The sequence below is a fragment of the Lepidothrix coronata genome, unplaced genomic scaffold (assembly GCF_001604755.1).
Source record: "Lepidothrix coronata isolate B3197 unplaced genomic scaffold, Lepidothrix_coronata-1.0 Scaffold305, whole genome shotgun sequence".
Classification (NCBI taxonomy): Eukaryota; Metazoa; Chordata; class Aves; order Passeriformes; family Pipridae; genus Lepidothrix; species Lepidothrix coronata.
In genome coordinates this window covers 1-20,477 of record NW_016690485.1, presented here as the reverse complement: position 1 = coordinate 20,477, position 20,477 = coordinate 1, and the positions used below count along the sequence as shown (strand labels likewise).

The window sequence follows — 20,477 nt, the reverse complement described above, 5'->3', positions numbered from 1 at the left end:
GCAAACATACCTTCAGCTTTCAAAAAATGAGAGATGATAGTGGGGGAACTATGAAGCTGGAAATGAAACGCATGTTTATTTTATGAAAAACATTGAAACAAAGAATTTTTAAGCATTTGGAGATAACAAGAAGTTGCCAGGGTGGATTTGTCAGGAGCTGATTGTATCAAACCAAGATCCGTTTCTTTCTGTTGCAATTTCTGAAGTCCTGTGTCCAGGTTTGAGCTCATTGGTACAAAGACAGTGGCAAACTTCAGCATGTCCAGTGGGAGGTGATGAGGGTGATGAAATGATGGAGCAGGTGATGTTGGAGGGGAGCTGAGACAATTGGATTTGTTTAGCCTTAAGGGGAGGAGGTTGCAAGGGAGGTGAATCCTACTGCAGTCTTCAGCTACCTGTTGGGAGAGGGTAGAAAAGTTGGAGCCAGACTTTTCTTGGAGGCACAAAGCAAACAGTCAAGGGGCAATGGTTGAAAGTTGCTTTGTTAATGACTGGGTTTTGGTTGAAAAGGTCAACAAACCATAGCTTATCATATTCTGGTGGAGTACAGAGGTATGATAATACTTGCAGATCATAAACTGGAACTTGTGAAGATGATGATCTGTGAGTCAGGGCCTGGTGTTTGCAGAGCTGGCATGTGTGAGTTCAGGATTCAGTGCCATTGTACAGAAGTGAAATCTATTTAGCAAACCAAGCCTAAGAAACTTGAGAAGAGTTTTCTGGTTGTGAGGCGAACCATTTGAATTCAATCAAAACGATGGTGCTTTCTTAGCCTAAACTGAAAGGCGTATAAATGAGAGTCCTTAAGGTTCTAGAAAAAAGTTCTTAAAGTAAATATGATGAAGTTTTGTTGTTATAGTAAATGTAATAATTCTATGAGAAATCTGTAGGTGAAATTTGCATCAGGAATAACAGAGTTTTAGATCTGCATTTAATGGATCATTTGGCACTATCCCTTCGTGGTTCAGGTAGTAATGGGGATTTTCCTGTACATGTCCCAGGGAAATAGAGTTGATAGACACCGTCTTATGAGTGATTGCCTGTGGGTTTTATTTTCCTGTTTGTCCCTTTTGCTTTCATTATTGCAGCAACACTGTAGTGAGATTGCATCGTTTTTGTCTCCCAGGAGCCATTACCTTTTCTGGAGAGGATTATAAATTACTGGGAGTGGATTTGTCAGAGCTGTCTGAGCTGGGGAGAGCCCTGGAGGAAGCAGGACTGGACAATGAAATCCCCACCCTCTTCATTGCAGAGGTGGTGCTCACCTACATGGAGAACAGCAGGTCAGTTGGGTTCTCCTCCCGTATCCATCACCTTGGGCTGGGAGACCTGCTCTCTTAAAACTAAAGCCTTGGGAATTCTGTGGAGTCCCAAATAGCTCCTTATATCATCACTGTGATGGTGTAATTGATGTCCCTGTGATATCCTAAAAGGGAGGGAAGAAAAAAGAAAAATCTCAAATGAGTGATTTTGTTCTCTCAGAGAATTTTTTTGTTCTTCTCATCCCCTCATTGTCTGTGCAGATGGGGAGGAGATGCTCCTACGTCCCCAGTACAGCACTCTCATTTGTGTATTGCCATTTGTCAGGATGCCTCAGTAGCAGCTTCGTGGTGTTGAAGGAAGATGTACTGCATCTGTGTGGTGATGGGGGAGCCCTCAGTTATTTAATGTCTTACACACAGCCTCCCCACAGGTCAGATGCCTTGATTCAGTGGGCAGCAGAGCGTTTCCCTCGGGCCTGCTTCCTGCTGTACGAGCAGGTGCACCCAGAGGACCCCTTTGGCCGTGTCATGCAGCAGCATTTCAGCCAACTGAACTCTGCACTTCGCTCTCTGGCACAGTACCCTGACTGTGAGGCACAGCAGAGGCGCTTTTTGGGGAGGGTAAGCACCTGCTTCTCTAGGGCGTGCACAAAGCATGACTGACCTGATAAAGATTGGAACTCTGAGTGCTTGGTCAGTGACAGGTTGAAGAAACAGGGCTGAGGCTGAGGCACTGCCTTCTCTAGTAGCATGACTAGTCATTTGAAAATGCTTCCAACCAGCTTGCAGCTTACTTTCTGATACAGGATTAAGGCATGATGAGTTCCTCTGAGACTTTTGTTGTAATAAATTAAGTTCTTAAGAGCTTTAGAGATAAGAAATCTATTTTCACCAGATTTTGGGCTGCTGTTACTTCAGCTAGACAGTCTTAACAGCTCATGCAAGTGTTTAGTTTGGGGTCTTTATTTTCTTATGGGAAGTGAGTTTCTGTCTTTCCAGAGGTGATTACTTTGAAGGATTTCTCTTTTAGGGCTGGACTGAGTGCAGTGTCATGGATATGAATGAGTTTTTCACCTGTTGTATTCCAGAAGACGAACAGCAAAGAGTGCAGGTTCTGGAGCCTTTTGATGAGTATGAGGTAATTCTCCTTTATTCTAAAGATGAGCAACTTGGTTTTGATGCCATAAGGTGTCTGCAGTTTCTCATGGTCACAGTTCTGTACAGGGCTGCTGGGGCACAGGTGTTCATGGAGGCAGAAAGGACCCTGGTCTAGCTTGGTTAACACAGAGGCTGCAGGGAGCTCCAGATAAAGCTGGGGCAAGGAGCATGGGAAGAAGGCTCTCCTTGATGTTAGAAAAGCTTTATGTTCATTCCTCAGTGAGTGATCTCTCAAGGAGACAGTCTTGCCATAGCAAACCAGCTGGTAGTATGAAAGATGTTTTAGATGCTAAAAGTTTGCGTGGATTCAAGGGGCAATTACTTTGATGAAAGAGAAATACATTAAGGATTATACATTAAGGATTACTGACTACATAAAACCACACCTGATGTGAGGTTCCTGACTGCAAGTGGTTGGTAGCATTCTTGGGGAAAGTAGATGCACTTGTCCTGCTCTTTTCCATTTCTGTAGACTACTTTATATTTTGTCATTGTCGGATACAGGCTACTGCAGATATTTTTTGGTCTGACTTTGTACAGCCATTCCTGTATTAATGATTGAAATTCAACTATGACTTTATTCTTTGCCATTTTTATGTTAACTGCTGGCAAAGTTTCTGACTATTTGAAATCTAGAAGTGAAGGTAAGTGCAAGATAGTGAGTAACTTTGAGCTAAGTATTCTGTGAATACTGTGAAATGCTTACTAGAAGTTTCCCTTTTGATTTTGTGGTTTCCTGCTTATAATTCTAGAAATCTAATTGCTGCAGTATGAAAATAATCTAACATGCTTGCATTTATTTTGCCAACATGCAGGATCTGCTCTGCTACATGAATGCAAAAGTAATGACTGAAAGAGCTGGTAGATTTGCAAAGTGGTTTAGAAATGTGTACAAGAATTGTTGTAGATCAAGGCCATTGCTCATACAGTGGGAAGGTAAAGACTTGGTATTGTTGTTGGAAACATGCATGAGAATAAATGATGTGATAACAGAGAGCTCTACAATTAGCCTTTGAGAGAAAGATTAAGTAAGATCCAGGTCTTACTGTAAACAAGCTTGGTCAAATTAGGTAAGAAATGTAAACTACAGACTTAGTGCTGAGGGAGACATTTTTGGAATAATTTGCCTAGGGACTAATAGTGGATCCTTCCATTTTCAGTATTTACATTAATTTCTGGATACCACTTTTCAAAAGATGCTTTTTACTTCTAGTAGAGGCTGGGGCAATGATGCTGATAATGGGGTTTATTTTGCCTTTTAAATTCATGTTTATGCTTTGTAGTTGTATAGTTGGCTGAATATATCCCACCCCATGGGAATGGACGTAATCAATTCCCTAATGTCCATAAAGGCCAGGGTGGACACTAACATTGCTACTGACTTCCTGTATGTTCCTGTGAGTGCTTCTGCCTCAGAATGATTCCAAGGCCAGACTGAAAATTATGTTTCTGTATTATCATTCAGCACAGACCATGTTGCATGTCTGAGCATTTGTGATTTCTTTGGAATCACTTATATTCCATGAACCTTAAGAAACCTTAATCCTTCTGATATAGAGCCCTCACTCTTTCTGTGATCAGAATTGGGAAGCATAAAGGGAAGCTGATTCCAAAAAGAAAAGCTTCCTCATGCAACTTATAGTTAAGCTATGGAACTCGTTCCTACAGCATGTAGGAACAACACCTTACAGCATGTTGGACATGTTAAAAGTTTATGTGAGTTCAAAGAGCAAGTGGACGCGTTCATGGATGAGAAATCCATCAAGGATTGTTCAATAAAAAGACACAGCTTCTTGCTTAGAAGATCACTGAGCTGTAAATTTTGAAGATTGAAGCGAGGAATGTGTTTACACACCTTCTCTTTCTCAGATTCAGCCTTAGACTCTGATTTTGACCCCTGTTGGAAACAGTGCAAGACTGGGTTGGTATTTGATTTGATCACCCTGGCTGTTCCAAGATCCTTACTTCTTCTTGCTCTAAGATTTTGAGGGGGATTGTTTTATGGTTTTGTTTTTTTTTTCTTTTGGACTTGCTACAGGAATGGCATCTGAAATGTTCTCATTACTTTGTGTTGACTGCATCAAAGGGGATGGAACCTTCCTGGACTCCCTTGTTACCCAGTGTGACAGGTACAGTCCAGCTAATTTTTGCAGTATTTTTTTATCTCATGCAGGTTATTCTCTGAGAGGTTTTAGGTGACAGTGAAGCTCTGGAAGGGGCAGATGGGATGCTGCTGTCTGGTAGCTTTCTCCACCCTTTTAAAAATACTGTTCAGGGCCACAGCCTGACACTGCTGGTTCTGATCAGTTCCATTCTTTCAGTTTATTGAGCTTTTCAGTCTGAACAGCACCTCCTTCTGTTTATACATAGCCCCCCCCACCCCATACATGCAGCCCACCCTGCTCTTCCTGCTGTTTTTGGGATCTCCCCTTTGAAGTTATTCCTGCTTGCCTCCATACATGGCTCTCTGAACCATTCTCTCCTTCTGGCTCCCAAAAGGTTGTTCTGTTTTCCTTACTACCCTGTCCAGCAGAGCACTCGGGAGCCTGTCATGAAGCTGTGCTTTGCTTTGTTATCCCATGTGGGTGGAATTGTTCCTGTAGTATTTCTGTTTGTGAAATGCTTTTAAATCTGTATGTCACTTTTTTTAGATGGGAGAAAAGTGGTACAGCTGGGGAAAAGCCAAGACCAAGACTCTGTTTCCATGATAAGGATTTGGCAGCAGTAGCAGTCCAAAAAATTCCTGCTTTTAGCTGCTTTCTTCCTTTTTCAGGGTGGAAAGCAGAAGGTTATTTTTAACCTGTTTCATATCACTAGTCTTCACAGATGGGTACCACAAGTAGTTCTGTCTGCAACAGAAAGCTGAAGTCTGTGTTTTAGGGAGCAAGAAAAGCAGCTGAAAAAGGATAGGGCAGGATGGCATTTCTGAGACCAGCAAGGCCACTGAATCCAAAGTACCGTGTCTTGATTAGATCTGAAAACATGAAATGTGAAATTGAAGCTACATGAATGTGCGTGTGGTTACATATACTGTGCGATTGTCACTGGTCCTTGTGAGGCTTTAAATCCTTAAAGGCTCCTAAATGTGTAGTATCTATCCTTAAGGTAAAGTCCCTTTGCTTAATGGACTTTATTGCAGTCAAGACGCTTGATTCATTAGAGACAGAAGTAGAGTCTTTCTGTTGCTGTCCCTGTTGTATTCAAATCTGATAGCAAAAGCCTTCCAAGTCTGATAAATGTTCACGATTAGATATTTTTTACTGTGAATGCAAAAGGTATGTCTCTAACACCAGTAAATGACCCCAGTTATCCTCTTGGGTAGATTTGAGTCCCTGTTCAAGAGAGTGCAAGTACTAAATCTTCGAAACAGATCATGGTAAATATATTTTCTGATATGAAAAGACTCCTCAGTCTTAAAAAGATCCATCTTTAGAAACACATTTAAGCCCAAGGAGATTAAATTTCTTACTTCATCAAATGATAAAGTAGTAAACAATGTTCAGTACAGGCAATTTTTCTGAATATGGCATACAAAAAATGGACTGAGAGCCACTTCTCCTTCACCTCATCATCTCTAATAACAGAAGAATAAAGCTCTTGATTAAATCACAGAAGATGCAAATTCCAAACTGATTAAAAGAAAACAACGTGTACAATGTGTTGGTGAGCCAGAGTCCTGTGCTGAGAGTTTGTTTTGTGTTAAGGGGTATAGTATTTAGAGAGAAGGTATTTAGATAACTGGAAATATTCGCTTATAGTAGGACCATTGGAATTAATGTAGATCATTTGTCATGCTTCAGAACTTTATTTCAATGCTTTGTGAAGGTAGGATCAAAATCTAGCAAGAAACTTTGAAATCAGCTTCCTGGCTTTTGTCCTTTTTCTGCTGTTCTTTGCCATTCATGTAGCCAAATATTGTCTTAACCAGACAGGTGCTCCTTTTGAAGGCATTGCAGTGGTTCATATCTTGCTGCAGCAGCTTAGGACACTGCAGGCTCTTGGCCAGTCTTACCTCCACCCCATGAAAGCAGTCTCAGAACTGTAAGGAGCTGAGTGAGCAGTAAGTAGAAGTTAAAGTTGGCACAGTGATAGTTTTAACCATTACAGCCTGATTTCTAGGGCATGTCAGATTGTCTGTGTGCTCTGTCAACTTGCTTCTCAATTTTTGCTTCTCGAAAAGATCATTTTGAAAAGATGGCGTGCATTATCTCTCACTTGGTTTGTGTTTGTGCATAAGTTCTTTGGTTCTCTTTGTCTTCCAGTTCCTCATCGTGCTGCTCCTGTTGGAATGGCTGGGAGTGTCCCTGCAGCAGTGTGTGCAAGGCTCTCAGGAATTCCTGGCCTGAGACGTTACGGTCACCGCTCTGTTCTTATAAAACCCGATGTGATTCTCACCACTGGAGGCTTTGGGGAGGAGGATGGACAACACTGTCGCCTGAGAAATTTCCATGTGCTCAGTAAGCATGCAGGCTGCTGGAAAGCTGGCTGTGTGACAAAGAAACATCCTGATAAAAGATGGGGTGAGTTCCCACGCTGATGGCAAGTGTAAGGGAGATACCTTTGTGCTAAAAGTGAAAGAATGTCTAGAAAAAGTGGTGTCTGAGCACAGTGATGCTGGCAGTTACAGAGATCTGAAGGTTCTGAATTCTAAATGCTGGGTCCTGCTCTTCGATCACCACAACTCCATGCAGTGCTCCAGATTGGGGGCAGAGTGACTGGAAAGCTGGAAAAGGACCTGAAAGTGTTGATTGACAGGGGCTGAACATGAGCCCAGGTGGACAAGAAGGCCGGTGGCACGTGGCTGGTACCAACCATAGTGTGGGCACAGGCCCAGGGCAGGAATTGTCTCCCTGTGCTGGTCTCCCACTGCTGAAGCCCCTCAAGTGCTGTGTCCAGTTCTGGAACCTTATGGAAGAGAGACACTGAGGGGCTGGAGCGTGTCCAGGGAAGGGAACGGAGCTGGAGTCATAGAATCATAGAATGGTTTGGGATGGAAAGGACCTTAAAGATCATCTAGCTCCCACCATCTGCCACGTGCAGGGACACCTTCCACTATCCCACATTGATTCAAGCCCCGTCCAACATGGCCTTGGACACTTCCAGGGATGCAGGGGCAGCCACAGCTTCTCTGGGCAACCTGGGCCAGGGCCTTCCACCCTCAACGGGAAGAATTCCTTCCCAATATCCCAGCTAACCCTGCCCTCTGGCAGTGTGAAGCCATTCTCTCTTGTCCTGTCCCTCCAGGCCCTCATCCAAAGTCCTTCTCCAGCTTTCTTGGAGCCCCTCTGGACACTAGGAGGGGCTCTGAGGTCTCCCTGGAGCCTTCTCTTCTTGGGGCTGAACAGCCCATACTCTCCCAGCATGGCTCCAGAGCAGAGGGGCTCCAGCCCCATAATCAACTTAGTGGCCTCTGGACTTGTTCCAACAGCTCCATGTCTTTATTGTGCTGGGGGCACCAGACCTGGACTGCAGGTAGGGTCTCACAAGAGCAGAATAGAGGGGGAGAATCACCTTCCTCAACCTGCTGCCCACGCTTCTTTTGATGCAGCCTGGGACATGGTTGGTTTTTCTGGGCTACAAACGCGCACTGCCAAGTCATACTGAGCTTTTTGTTCACAAACACCCCCAAATACTTCTCCCCAGGGCTGCACTCAATATGTTCTCTGCCCAGCCTGTATTTGTACTGGGATTGCCCTGACTCAAGGGCAGGACCTTGCACTTGGCCTTGTTGAACTCCATGACATTGGCACAGTCCCGCCTCTCCAGCCTGTTTAGGTCCCTCGGGATGCCCCGTCCCTTCCCTTCAGCCTGTGTCTGCACCACACAGCTCCATGTCATCGGCAAGCATGCTGGGAGTGCCCTTAATTTCATTGTCCCTGTCACCAGCAAAGATGTCAAACAGTACTGGTGCCAGTAGTGACCCCTAAGGGACACCACTCACCGCTGGTCTGCACTTGAACACTGAGATGCTGACTGTGACTCTCTGAGTGAGACCATCCAGCTAATTCCAAAACTACCAAGTAGTCCATCTGTCAAATCCATGTCTCTCCAGTTTAGAGACCGGACGTTGTGCTCGAGCAGTGTCAAATGCTTTGTACAAGTCCAGGTAGATGGTGTCTGTTGCCCTTCCCTCATCCACCACTCCTGTAATCCCAACGTAGCAACAGCTGAGGGAGCTGGGGGGACTCAACCTGGAGAAAAGGAGGCTCAGGGGGGACCTTCTCACTCTCTGCAACTCCCTGACAGGAGGGGGGAGCTGGGGGGTGATCAGGCTCTGCACCCAGGGAACAAGGGACAGGACAAGAGGAAACAGCCTCAAGCTGTGCCAGGGGAAGCTCAGGTTGCATATGGAGAAAAATGTCTCCAAGGAAAGGGTTGTCCACGCCTGGCACAGGCTGCCCAGGGCAGTGGTGGTGTCCACGTCCCTGGAAGGATTTAAAAGCTGTGTGGATGTGGCACTTGGGGTCATAGTTTAGTTGTGACCTTGACATTGCTGGGGGAATGGTTGGACTATGATCTTTTCCAACCTAAGTGACTCTGTAAATTTCTTGGAAAAAACCCCCGTGTGAACCGTGGCGTTTTGTGTCTCTGCAGGTGAGCGGTTGTACCACACTGTGTCCTGTCTCTCAGACAGTCTGGCCCTGGTGGTAGGAGGACGAATGTCCCCATCAAATGCAGGTTTGGGAATGTTGTGGCTAAAGTTCCCCGAAACCTATAATGCTTCAGACCCAGATGACATTGCAGTGGAGCTTGTAAATCTGCAGCCTGCTGCTGAACCAGCAACTTTGCGTTGGAGACACAGCACAACTGAAGTGACATTCAAAGGTAAAAAGCCTGGAAAGAGTGGAAATGGCCATAGATATGCAGGACCTTTTACTCAGTCTTGTTGAACTTCATATTGACCCACTTCTCAAGCCTGCCAGTAGGAAAGAAATTAAAAGAGGCTCTGAGATCTTGGCACTTGAAATGCGGTAATTTTATATTTCGTATGCTACATAACCCCCAGTGGTAAGTGGAATTGAAACCTAGGGATGTAATCTGTTCTGGAAGACTGATTCTTTGAGATCATTTATTGCTGAAGTTATTCATTCTTGATCACACCAGAAGGAAGTTTTGCTATCTCCAAAGGATATTTTTTTGGAGCAGAATTCCTAGCTCTTTATCCAGAAGTGCCTCAGAAGTGTTACTTTTCTACTAGGAATTGACAAAGTAGTTGTGAATGGCTCTAGAATCAGGTCCTGCAGTAGCAAGCTGAAGGTTGGCCTAGTAAAAGATCCTGACTGTAAGGGGCAAAAACTTAAGCATTCAGGAGGTGAAAGCTGTCCTTTCCTAAGCTGTCCCATTCCTGCCAGTGGACAGGGAGCTCTCCAAGGGGAGCAGAAGGGAACTGTTAAGCAACTGGTAGTCTAGTCTGGAGCATACTTTCCATTTGTGGAGCAATGTTTAGTTAAAAGTGTAATGTAGTTTAGACCTCAGCCTTTCAGTCAGAATTTTGTATCAAAGAAGCAAATGTGAAATGGGTAAGTAAAATTTCATAAATATTACATTGTTTTTTGTCTTTGTCAGACTGTATTGTTTCATCTTATTTTTGCCTTGATGTTGCTTTGTAGCTGAAGGAAGTGACCAACCCTGGTGTTGTCGACACAGTCCATTCTCAAGGAGTGAAAGGACAGGGCATAGTGCAGTGAATGCACGTCCTTGACATCTATCCAAAGATGCTTGCACCCTTTTTAACCTCCTTTTTGAGGCTTCTCCATATTAACAAATACACGTTCATGTTATTATCAGTTTTCCTGAGATGAATAGATGTCCTTGAGCTGCTGTGATTTAGATACTTAGTGTTTTCTAGTTTTATTAGTTCTACAGGAGTCATTTTTCCATTGCCTAGAGTTCCATTCCCTAAGTCTATTAGGGTATATGGGAAAGCATGTTTTCCCCTCTTCATTTTGAGACTAGAGTGTGTGATTTCCGTTCCTTAAACATTCCAGACTGTAACCATTCAGCAACTACATAATGTAAGTGGGTGATGTGATCTTCTGAATGACCACAAACATGAAGAGTGCAGGTTCTTAGAGTGTTCAGGATGGTCATGTGCAGGGCTAAGGGTGGGACTTGATGATCCTTATGGCTTCCTTCCAACTCAGCATATTCTGTGAATCTGTGATTCCATGTGTCTTATAGAAGATCTAGGTACAAGAGTAGTTCCAGTATCTGTGAAACAATTTCTTGTATTTATTGATGAAGTCTGGAGTTGTTTATCAGGTTGCAGGATGTCTTCTAGAAATAGTATATAGAGCTTCTGCCTGACTGCCTTAATTTCTGTCTTCAGTCAGCTTCCCTTCTATGTAGACAGAAATTTTTGCTTTGGTGACATACCAAATTCTAACTTCCCTTTTCACCTGGTTGTCTGTTTCTGTAGGTGAACAGTACCTGTTTGTGTATGGGGGCCGCTCTGCTCTGGAGCCTGTGCTTGGGGATTGGTATTTCCTGCACACTCAAGAACTCTCCAACACTGTGGTAAGAATGTACTCCATGGTGATTCAAGTTAGAGCTGACTTCTAAACATCCTGCTTTTTACTGGAATACAATCTTCACAGACAGTCCTTGATGACCCTGATAGTACAATGTGAGGGGGTTTATATTTAAGTGGATTTCTTTGTATGCCAGTTTGTGCCCATGGCCTTTTGTCCTGTTGCTGGATGCTACTGAGAACATTCTGTCTCTGTCTTCTTTGACCTCTCGCATCGTGGACTTATCTAGCTGTATGCTGGACGTTTTTGCAGAAGAATACTGTTAGAGACAGTATAAAAGGCTTTGCTAAAATCAAAACCACTCCCACATCTGCTGTCTTCCCTCAGTCAACTAGATTGCTAACGTGTCATAAAAGGAAATTGAGTTAGAGGACTTCCCCTCTCATGAACCTACTGGTGACTGGCCACCAGCCTGATATAACCCCATTTACTCCAAGTGTTTGAGCCCAACCTTTGACGTAGCACAGTCATAGGGTGAGAGCTGCATAACTGTAGGAGCTCACGAGCTAAACATGAATAAGCAGTATCATGGTGTTGTGGGAGGCCTAAACTCTGTCTTCAAATATGTAACCAGGACTGTTATCTGTAAGCCACATGAATTGCTCCTTTTATTTTCTTCAATGTTCCCAGCAGAATTCTTGTAAAATACCCAAAGCTGATTGCTGAAAAAGAGCTGGACAGGGTGCGGTACAGCTGTACAGAGGTATACAAGAGTAATCACACACCTCACAAGGGAAGGTTTTGAAGGACTTGTAGCTGTTGAGTCTGGAGAAGATTCAAGATAGAAATAAATCTTCAAATATGTAAAATATCACTGCAGAGAAGACAAAAAATTTGCTCTCCATTTTTACTTTGAGTAGTGCAGGGAATCAACTGGACACTAAGATAAGCTATTGATTGTGGAGTTAGGCTAGCCAAGTGCTGCAACAGACTGCCTAAAGAGGCGATAAATTCTTGTCACTGCAGACTTTCAGAAGCTATTATATAAACATCTATGCAGATGATAATAGATATAGTTTCATTTATTTTAGGGGAAAGGGATGGACAAGGTGGCCTCCGAATTTTTCTCCACCGCTTGCTTGCTATGATATTTCTTTAAACACCTGATCTTACATTTTTTCCTTTAGTACTTGCACTGAAGGGGTTTTTTTCTGCGTTTTAGTCCTGCAGTTCAGCCTGCTATCCTGCTCTCTGGTTTGAGCCACTGATCACCTGCTTTGCTGGTCACTGCCATAGTCCATGTGGACTATGGAAATGGAAACAAACTCAGGGTTCTCAGGTGTATCTCTTGAGCAGAAAGCAGCATGCAAGAATGCAAATAAAGTTACCTGTAATAAATGTGCAGAAATAAACCCTCTAAAGACTGATTATATTAAATATACTGAGGCCCAGAGAAATATTTGAGATAGTATAATTGGAAGCACTTGTATTTAGCAGTCTCTAGAGGAACGTGTGGATAAGGTTGGGTGTCAGAAAACTCAACCACAGAGGAAAAAGTCATTTAAAAGCCTGGGCATTAAGAAGACACTTAGCTTGGCAAACTGCAGCCTTGGACTTGTGTTTTTCTAGATTGCTGTTGACGGTCCAGTCCCAGAAAGCCGCCACTCTCACAGTGCCTGCAGCTGGGAAGGAGGAGCGCTCATCGCAGGAGGTCTGGGAGCAGCTGAGCAGCCCTTGGGTTCAGTTTTCCTTCTGAGGAAGCTTGAACATGGCTTTCAGTGGCAGGCAGTAGAGACATACCCTCCTCTCATCCCAAGGTGAGCAGAATGTGTTCATAACATTATAGAATAGTTTTATTTGGAAGGCACCTTTTAAAGGCCATCTAGTCCAACCTCCCTGCAATGAGCCGGGACATCTTCAACTAGACCAGGGTGCTTAGAGCATTCATCAGTGAATCTTCAGCCTGTCTCTACCAACCTCCCTTACTAATGGGGTTCAATCTCATTTTGAACTCACAGGTATTCACATACTGCACATGTGCACGAAGGAAAGCTTCTGCTCGTTGGCGGAGTGTGGTTTCACGCATCCTCCGTGCCAGGCATCACTGTCATTGACTTAGTGACTGGCCTCTGCTTGGACTATGTGATTAATGTGGTAAGTACTGAAATTTTTCTTTCAATGTAGTATGAAGGAAGATGATAACTTTAGAGCTGTTCCTTGAAACTGAATAGAGAAAGCAAAGTCGGCAAAGCTGGGAGTGGAATAAACATTCCCTGTTCGAGGTAGAATCTGATTTTGAAGCGCTTTTACCAGTACAGAGAACATAACAGTATTAAGAGAGAGACAGACACTGCATGGCAGAAGACTGGAGGACATAAAGCTGCTCTGTTCTAGACAGGGGCAGTAGAACTGAAATGGGCACAAATCTAGTCCCTTTGGGATACCTGTGGAGGAAGGGAACAGATCAAACCAGAGCCTCAGTGAGTCTTTATGGAGGTCTGTGGTATAATTGCATTGAGAACTTCTTGGTGGAAACTGCAGTGTGTTATAGCTGCTCCCTGGAATACAAGAAAAAACAGCATGGAAATACTGGAAACTCCACTGAAACATAAGAAAAGTTTACTGTAAGGCTCATTGAACACTGAACAGAGAGGCTGTGGTGTCTCCATTATTGGAGATATTCAAAACCTGACTGGGCAGGGTACTGAGCAACCTGCTGTAGTGGAGCCTGCTTTGAAAAGGGCTGGTTGGACTGGATGATGCTCACAGGTCCCTTCCAGCTTTAACTGTTCTGTGACTTTCTTCTACGAATCACTGAAGAACAGTCATACAGGTGGTGTCACATAGCAGGATTTTGGCACACTCCGACCAAAACTTGGTCTGCACGTGTGAGTAGCCCTCATCTCAGATAATACTGTCTGGAGTAAAAGAAAGACATGGATCTGTTGGAGTGAGTCCAGAGCAGGGCCACAAAGATGATCAGAGAGCTGGAGCATGTTTCCTGTGAGGATATGCTGAGAGAGTTGGGGCGGTTCAGCCTGGAGGAAGAGGGCTCTGGGGAGACCTTAGAGGCCCTTCCAGTGCCTAAAGGGGACTTATGAGAAAGATGGGGACAGACTTTTTAGCTGGGCCTGTAGTGATAGGACAAGAGGTGATAGTTTTCATCTAAGGGACAGTAGCTTTAAACTAGGTATAAGGAAGAAGTTTTTTACAAAGAGTGTGGTGAAGCCCTGGCCCAGGTTGCCCAGAGAAGCTGTGGCTGCCACATCCCTGGAAGTGTCCAAGGCCATGTTGGACAGGGCTTGGAGCAACCTGGGATAGTGGAAGGTGTCCATGTCCATGGCAGGGGGGTGGAAAGAGATGGCCTTTAAAGGTCCCTTCCGTCCCAAATCATTCTGTAATTCTATAAGAAAACTTCTGTTGCTTGATAAGTTATTTCTTTTACATAAAGAAACAACTGTCTTTAGATAGCTGTACATATGGAACCTGTCCTTGGTGAAACTGGAATTTGTGACAGGTCACAGTGGACAGTATGTGTGCATCTGACTGACCTTACGGCATGTTCTTGGAGGCATAAAGCATGAAGCATGCTTAAATGCAGCTTAGTTTTTAGTTACTGTCTGTAGCAGAAGTTGTAAGGGGCCTCATATCCTTTAGATAAAATAGGCTGCCCTTGGACAGCAGTGAGGGTGGGTAGGGTGGTAATAAAGTTGTATCTAAAAGAATATAACTTTTTTGTTTACGTTGAATAAGTGGATGCAGGTGGATTGGTAGCTGCCTTTGCTTATGAGCTGTTTGCTTTGGCTTTGGTGAAACTCTTCAGGCTTTTGAACCTATCAGTTACATAGTAAGCTTTGGAACTCCTTGCCACAGGCCAGGAATGCTAAAGGTTTCCATTGAATCAAAAAGTGACTGGTGTCACCCTTTTCGGAAAGCATTAGGGTTCAAGGATTACCAAGACATTCTCTCCCATCAAAAGCACTGAACTGCAAATTGGGGGGTGGGTGGGTGTACTGGAGGATTATACCTCATGGGTTCCTTGTTCCTGTATTCTCAATCTATCTCTTTTTGCCCACATTCATGGGTGATACGGTGAACCGTGTGAAGTCTTGTATATTGAAAATCTTCTTTCCTTTTTCAGGAGCATCTGGAGTGGCCATTAATGCTACATAATCATAGCAGTGTCTTTCTGCCAAATGAGAAGGAGTTGTTGGTTATTGGTGGTGGTGGTAACTGCTTCTCCTTTGGGACACACCTGAACCCAGAGCCTGTCTCACTGAGCCTCAGCAGCATCCTGACCAGTCACTGACTGGGACCAAGCAGGGCTGAACTGTGCTGCTGCACTGTGGGGAGACATCTATTCACTCAGAGGTCCAAGATTTCCACAAGGGCTTTGTATCCAGAATGCATTTGTGAAGGTGGGATCAGGAGGGACAGTTTACAGAAAGGGGCTCACAGCTCACTGGCCTTTGCTTTTGTACAACTCTTCCTATTACTATAAATAAAGTGCCTGAGAAGCAGCTGCAGCAGAGGGTCTTAGAGGTGAAGTGAGGGTCAGACTTTGTTCAAAATCTGAACGAAGTCTAACCTGAATTCATAGAACCATAGAATGGTTTGGGTTGCAAGGCAGATCATCCAGTTCCACACCCCTTACATGGGCAGGGACACTTTCCACTAGACCAGGTTGCTCCAAGCCCTGTCCACCCTGGCCTTGGACACTTCCAGGGATGGGGCAGCGACAGTTTCTGTGGGCAACCTGCACCAGGGCCTCACCACCCTCACAGGGAAGAAATCCTTCCCAATATCCCATCTAACCCTGCCCTCTGTCAGTGGGAAGCCATTCCCTCTTGTCCTTTCCCTCCAGGTCCTTGGAAATCGTCCCTCTCCATCTTTCTTGTAGGCTCCCTTCAGGTACTGGAAGGCTGCAGTTAGGTCACCCCAAACCCTTCTCCAGGCTGAACAATCCCAGTTCTCTCAGCCTTTCCTCATAGCTGAGGTGCTTCAGCCACATCTGGACTTGGTCCAACAAGGTGATGTCCTTCCTGTGCTGATTCCTCAAGGCTGGAGGCAGCTCTGCAGGTGAGGTCTCACCCGAGGGGACAGAGGGGCAGAATCCCTCCCTGCCCTGCTGCCCACGCTGTGGGATTAGCCGAGCACACAGGAGTTTTTGGACTGGGCCATGTCCAGCCTCTCCCCCACCAGCATCCCCAGATCCTTCTCCCAGGACTGCTCTCAATGTGTTTATCCCCCAACCTGGATTAATATTTGGGGTTGCCCTGACCCAGGTGCAGCACCAGCACTTGGCTTTATTGAACTTAATGGGACTCCCATGGGTTGTCTTCAAGGTCGGGGTCACCATTTGTTGTAGACGACGGGATAAGAACACACGACCACAGAATTGATCATGGCTTATCCAACTTTATTGCTGCAGGCTTTGTGCTTATAAAGGTTAATAATTAGCCTCATGCATATTACAAGCTCTAGCTCATCATTGGCTTCTGATTACCTAAGTTATATTTGCGCAAATGCTGTTTCTTTCACATTCTTATGGTTACTTATTTGCTATTTGCTCTGCTTTCCCATCCGCTTTATTCTATTCTTCTGTCACGTACACAGATACAGTGACCTTCCAATAGATTCCCTTTACCGTGGCACCAGAGCTATAGCATCTTTTTCATGTCCTCTTTCTATCAACCACATTTCTGTAATACTTTCCACACCCATGGGCCCACTTCTTGAGCTTGTTCAGGTCCATCTGGATGGCATCCAGTCCTTCAGGATGTGGAGCTGCTGGAGCAAGTCCAGAGGAGGCCATGGAGATGCTCCAAGTGCTGGAGCCTCTCTGCTCTGGAGTCAGGCTGGGAGAGCTGGGAGTGTTCACCTGGAGAAGAGAAGGCTCTGGGAAGACCTCAGAGCCCCTTCCAGTGCCTAAAGGGGCTCCAGGAGAGCTGGAGAGGGACTGGGGACAAGGGGTGGAGGGGCAGGACAAGGGGGGAATGGCTTCCCACTGACAGAGGGCAGGGTTAGATGGGATATTGGGAAGGAATCCTTCCCTGTGAGGAGGCCCTGGCACAGGTTGCCCAGAGAAACTGTCGCTGCCCCATCCCTGGAAGTGTCTAAAGCCAGGTTGGACAGGGCTTGGAGCAACCTGGTCCAGTGGGAGGTTCCCTGCCTATAATAGTGAAGTGGTATTTGATGATCTTCAAGGTCCCTTGCAACCCAATCCTGTGATTCCATGATGATTCTCTGACTGACTGCACATCATTTGTTGGGTGCAGAGAAATTGTTCACATTTGCTTTGTTTTTCTTCTCACCTTGTTTGTTTTCTCTCTTCCAATATGTTCAGCGTTTTTTTCTAGTTACTAAATTGTCTCACCTTATGAGTTTCTTTCTCCCTTTTTTTTTTCCTTACTGAATTGGCAGGTGGGGTTAAAGCACAAAACCCTTCTTCAGCTCCATTGCCCTTCTCCAGACATACTCCAGCACCTCAATGTCTTTATTGTCGTGTGGGGCCCAAAACTGACCCCAAGATTTGAGGTCCGACCTCACCGTGCCCGGCCCAGGGGGATGATCACTGCCCTCGTGTCACGGAGGCTCCTGAAATTGAAATAAACCACCTATTCAAAAGAGATTTATTTGATGAACCAGTTAAAAACCCAGCAGTTACAGATCCAACAACAGCTGAAAAGAGATTCGTGATGTCAAATGGAATTGTTACGACCCAACTGACCTTAGGAATCCCAACGGTTTGAGCAGGACAACCTGGAATGCACAGTCACGTGCCTGAGGCAGCGAGGGCTCTCCCTGGGGCTCCTGGGAACTCCCAGTGTCACAAAGGGGGCCCTGCCTGTCCTGTGATGTCACAAAGGGGGCTCTTCCTGCCCCATGATGTCATAAAAGGGGCCCTGCCTGTCCTGTGATGTCACAAAGGGGGCTCTGCCTGCCCCATGATGTCACAAAGGGCTATAACAGGCCCCAGGACACGGGGCACTGCAGGTGGGCACCACCTCAGCCTCTGCCACCCCAGCAGTGTTGGGATCCCATCACTGGGACCCCGCAGGTCACTGGGGAAGCTCATCCCCAGCCTGTGCTGGTGACCTGGAGTGGCAGGGATGGTGCCATGAGGTCCCTCGACATGTTCACCATGGGGGAGCTGGTTGCAGTCATGATCCTGGTGCTGCAGCTCATCCTGGTCGCTGTCGTGCTGCGGGACAAGCGTCTCTGGGTAGGTGCCTCTGCACCGCTCTGTGGGCTGGGTTGGTTTGGGGTGGGCTGGGGTGGCATGTGGGGCATCGGGGGGGGCTGTGGGGTGGGCCCAGGAGCTGCTCCTGTCTCAGCCATCTGTGGTTCCTGCAGAGGATCCTGCAGAACTGGAGGTGTCCAAGGGCAGCGAGAGCCCAGCCGGAGGAGCAGAGCAGTGTGGACAGGGCGCAGGAATCGGCAGACACGTCCCCTGGCAGCTCCCAACGAAGTTCCATGAGCTACAGGAAGCATTTCCCAAGGTTCATCCAAAGCTCCCAGGACTCTCCAGCGCTCATTGAGGAGCAGCACAGTGAGCTGAAGGCACAGCTGGCCCAGCAGCAGTACAGAGGAGGGGACTGCAGGGTGCTCCAGACCGAGGTGCCAGTGGAGCTGCCGGGACTGCTGGGGGGCAGAGAGTCTCCCCAGTGCCTGGCAGTGGAGCTGCCAGGGCCGGACATGAATGAGGGGACAGAAGAAGCCAAACGTAAGAACACAGGACAGTGCAGCAGGGACTACATGACACTGCAACGCAGAAGATCCGTGCTGATGGCCAGGCTGCTCCCTAGACTAGTGGTCATTGTAAATCCCACGGTGTTGGAAAGCAGCAGCAGCAGCAGCAGCAGCAGCTCCATGGAGGTGCAATACAGCAGCACCACCACTGGATGGTTCCTGGGGAAGCTCCGTGCCTGGCTCCAGAGATACCTGGAAGCCTCGCAGACACGTTTTGCTCAGCGCCGCCGGGGCTTCTGCGTCCGTCTGAGGTCCCAGTGGTGGTGGCGGCGCTGGACCCAGAGGAGAAAAGGGCGTAGTAATCATGAGTAGTCAGGGAGGGGTGGAGGAATGGGGTGCTTCAGGATCCACCTGGACAGCCCAATCCCTGTCCCTCTCCAGATCCCCCTGTAGAGCCCTCCTGTCCTGTAGCAGACACACACTCTCACCCAACCTGTCCTCTGCAAACTGACTGAGGGTCCCCTCCTCTTCCCCACCCACCAATGCTGTAGCACCATCATAGAAAATCACTAGTTTTGTCAAACATGATTTTGCCTTTATAAAGCCACGTTGGCTGTTTCCAATCATCTCTTTGTTTTCCATATGCCTTATCATAGTTTTCAAGAGAATCTGCTCCATGATCTTGCTTGGTGCAGAGGTAACACTGACTGGTCTGTTGTTCCCTGGGTCTTCTGCTTTCCCCTTTTTAAAATGGGAGTTATATTTCCCTTTTTCAAGTCATCAGGGACTTCATGTAACTGCCACAATTTTTCAGAAATGATGGATAGTAGCTTAGCAACTTTGTCTGCCAATTCCCTCAGGACCTATGGATGGATTTTGTTTGGTCCCATGGACTTGTTTACATTCAGGTTCCTTAGATGGTCTCAAACCTTATCCTCTCCTACAGGGGGCTCAGGGTCCTCATTCTCTCAACCCCTGCATTTGCCTTTCCTGACTTGGGCAGTGTGGCTGCAGCACTTGGTGTTGAAGACTGAGGCATAGAAGTTGTTGAGAACCTCAGCCTTCTCTTTGTCCAGGGTAGCCAGGTCTCTTGTTTCCTTCTGGTAAGGACCCATATTATCCCTTGTCTTGCTTGCAACATATCTATAGAATCCCTTCCTGTTATCCTTAATATCCTTGGCCAGACTCAATTCTAATGGGCCTTGGCTTCCCTAACCTCGTCCCTAGCTTCTCTTACAGTTTCCCTGTATTCCTCCCAAGCCACCAGTCCTCATTTCCACTTCCTGAAAGCTGCTTCTTTTGCTCTGAGTTTGCTCAGCAACTCCTTATCCATCCATGGAAGCCTCATGGCATTTCTGCCCCGTTTCCTCACTGTTGGGATGCATTGCTCCCAAGCTTGGAGGAGGTGATCCCTGAAATTCAGCTGACTTCATGGCTGAGGAGGGGTGGGCCCTGCTGGGCAGCTCCTGGGGATCACCTGGGCCCACGTTCCACAGGGAGCTGCTGGGGGGGAGCAGTGGAGCATTAGGGTCTCTCAAGGAGGGGTGCTGAGAGCCTCTCGCAGCCCTGGGGAAGCGCCCAGATGCTCCTGAACATGGAGCATTGCCCAGGGAAGGGGCTGGGGGCTGAGCCCTGTGCTGAGGGGCAGCACAGGAGGGGGAGCAGCACCCGAGCAGGTGGGGCAGAGTGGGGGCGCAGGGAAGATTGTTCTCATTCTGCCTTTTGATTTCATCTTCCCAATCCCTCCCCAGTGCATTCCAGTGACCCCAGAAAATGAGGGGTTTGAGGGGAAAATGGGTTTTAATTGAGGTGAAAACCTCCTTCTCCACTATTGTCTGTTTAAACTGAGGGGGACCCCACCTACAGCAAAAACAGACAATAGTGGAGAAGGAGG

The 20,477-nt window shown here is 46.4% G+C and overlaps 1 protein-coding gene across 4 annotated transcripts in view; it reads left to right on the top strand.

Moving 5' to 3' along the window:
- The window catches only part of LCMT2 (leucine carboxyl methyltransferase 2), a 22,817-nt gene extending 2,896 nt beyond the window's left edge, over positions 1–19,921 (top strand). For 2 of the 4 annotated variants that reach the window (XR_001878442.1, XR_001878441.1), the window contains 11 exons: positions 1,127–1,283; positions 1,694–1,883; positions 2,293–2,400; positions 4,459–4,549; positions 6,683–6,940; positions 9,015–9,245; positions 10,840–10,937; positions 12,521–12,708; positions 12,910–13,045; positions 17,315–18,116; positions 18,248–19,920. Coding sequence is in view for 1 of the 4 variants with exons in the window: in XM_017837542.1 (XP_017693031.1) it covers positions 1,127–1,283; positions 1,694–1,883; positions 2,293–2,400; positions 4,459–4,549; positions 6,683–6,940; positions 9,015–9,245; positions 10,840–10,937; positions 12,521–12,708; positions 12,910–13,045; positions 15,033–15,200 (1,625 nt within the window). In the remaining 3 variants the exon portion in view is untranslated. Of the gene's footprint in view, positions 1–1,126; positions 1,284–1,693; positions 1,884–2,292; positions 2,401–4,458; positions 4,550–6,682; positions 6,941–9,014; positions 9,246–10,839; positions 10,938–12,520; positions 12,709–12,909; positions 13,046–15,032; positions 15,577–17,314; positions 18,117–18,247 lie in introns of those variants that run through there. The other 2 variants (XR_001878440.1, XM_017837542.1) reach the window with 2 other exon arrangements.
- Positions 19,922–20,477: the final 556 nt, after the last annotated feature.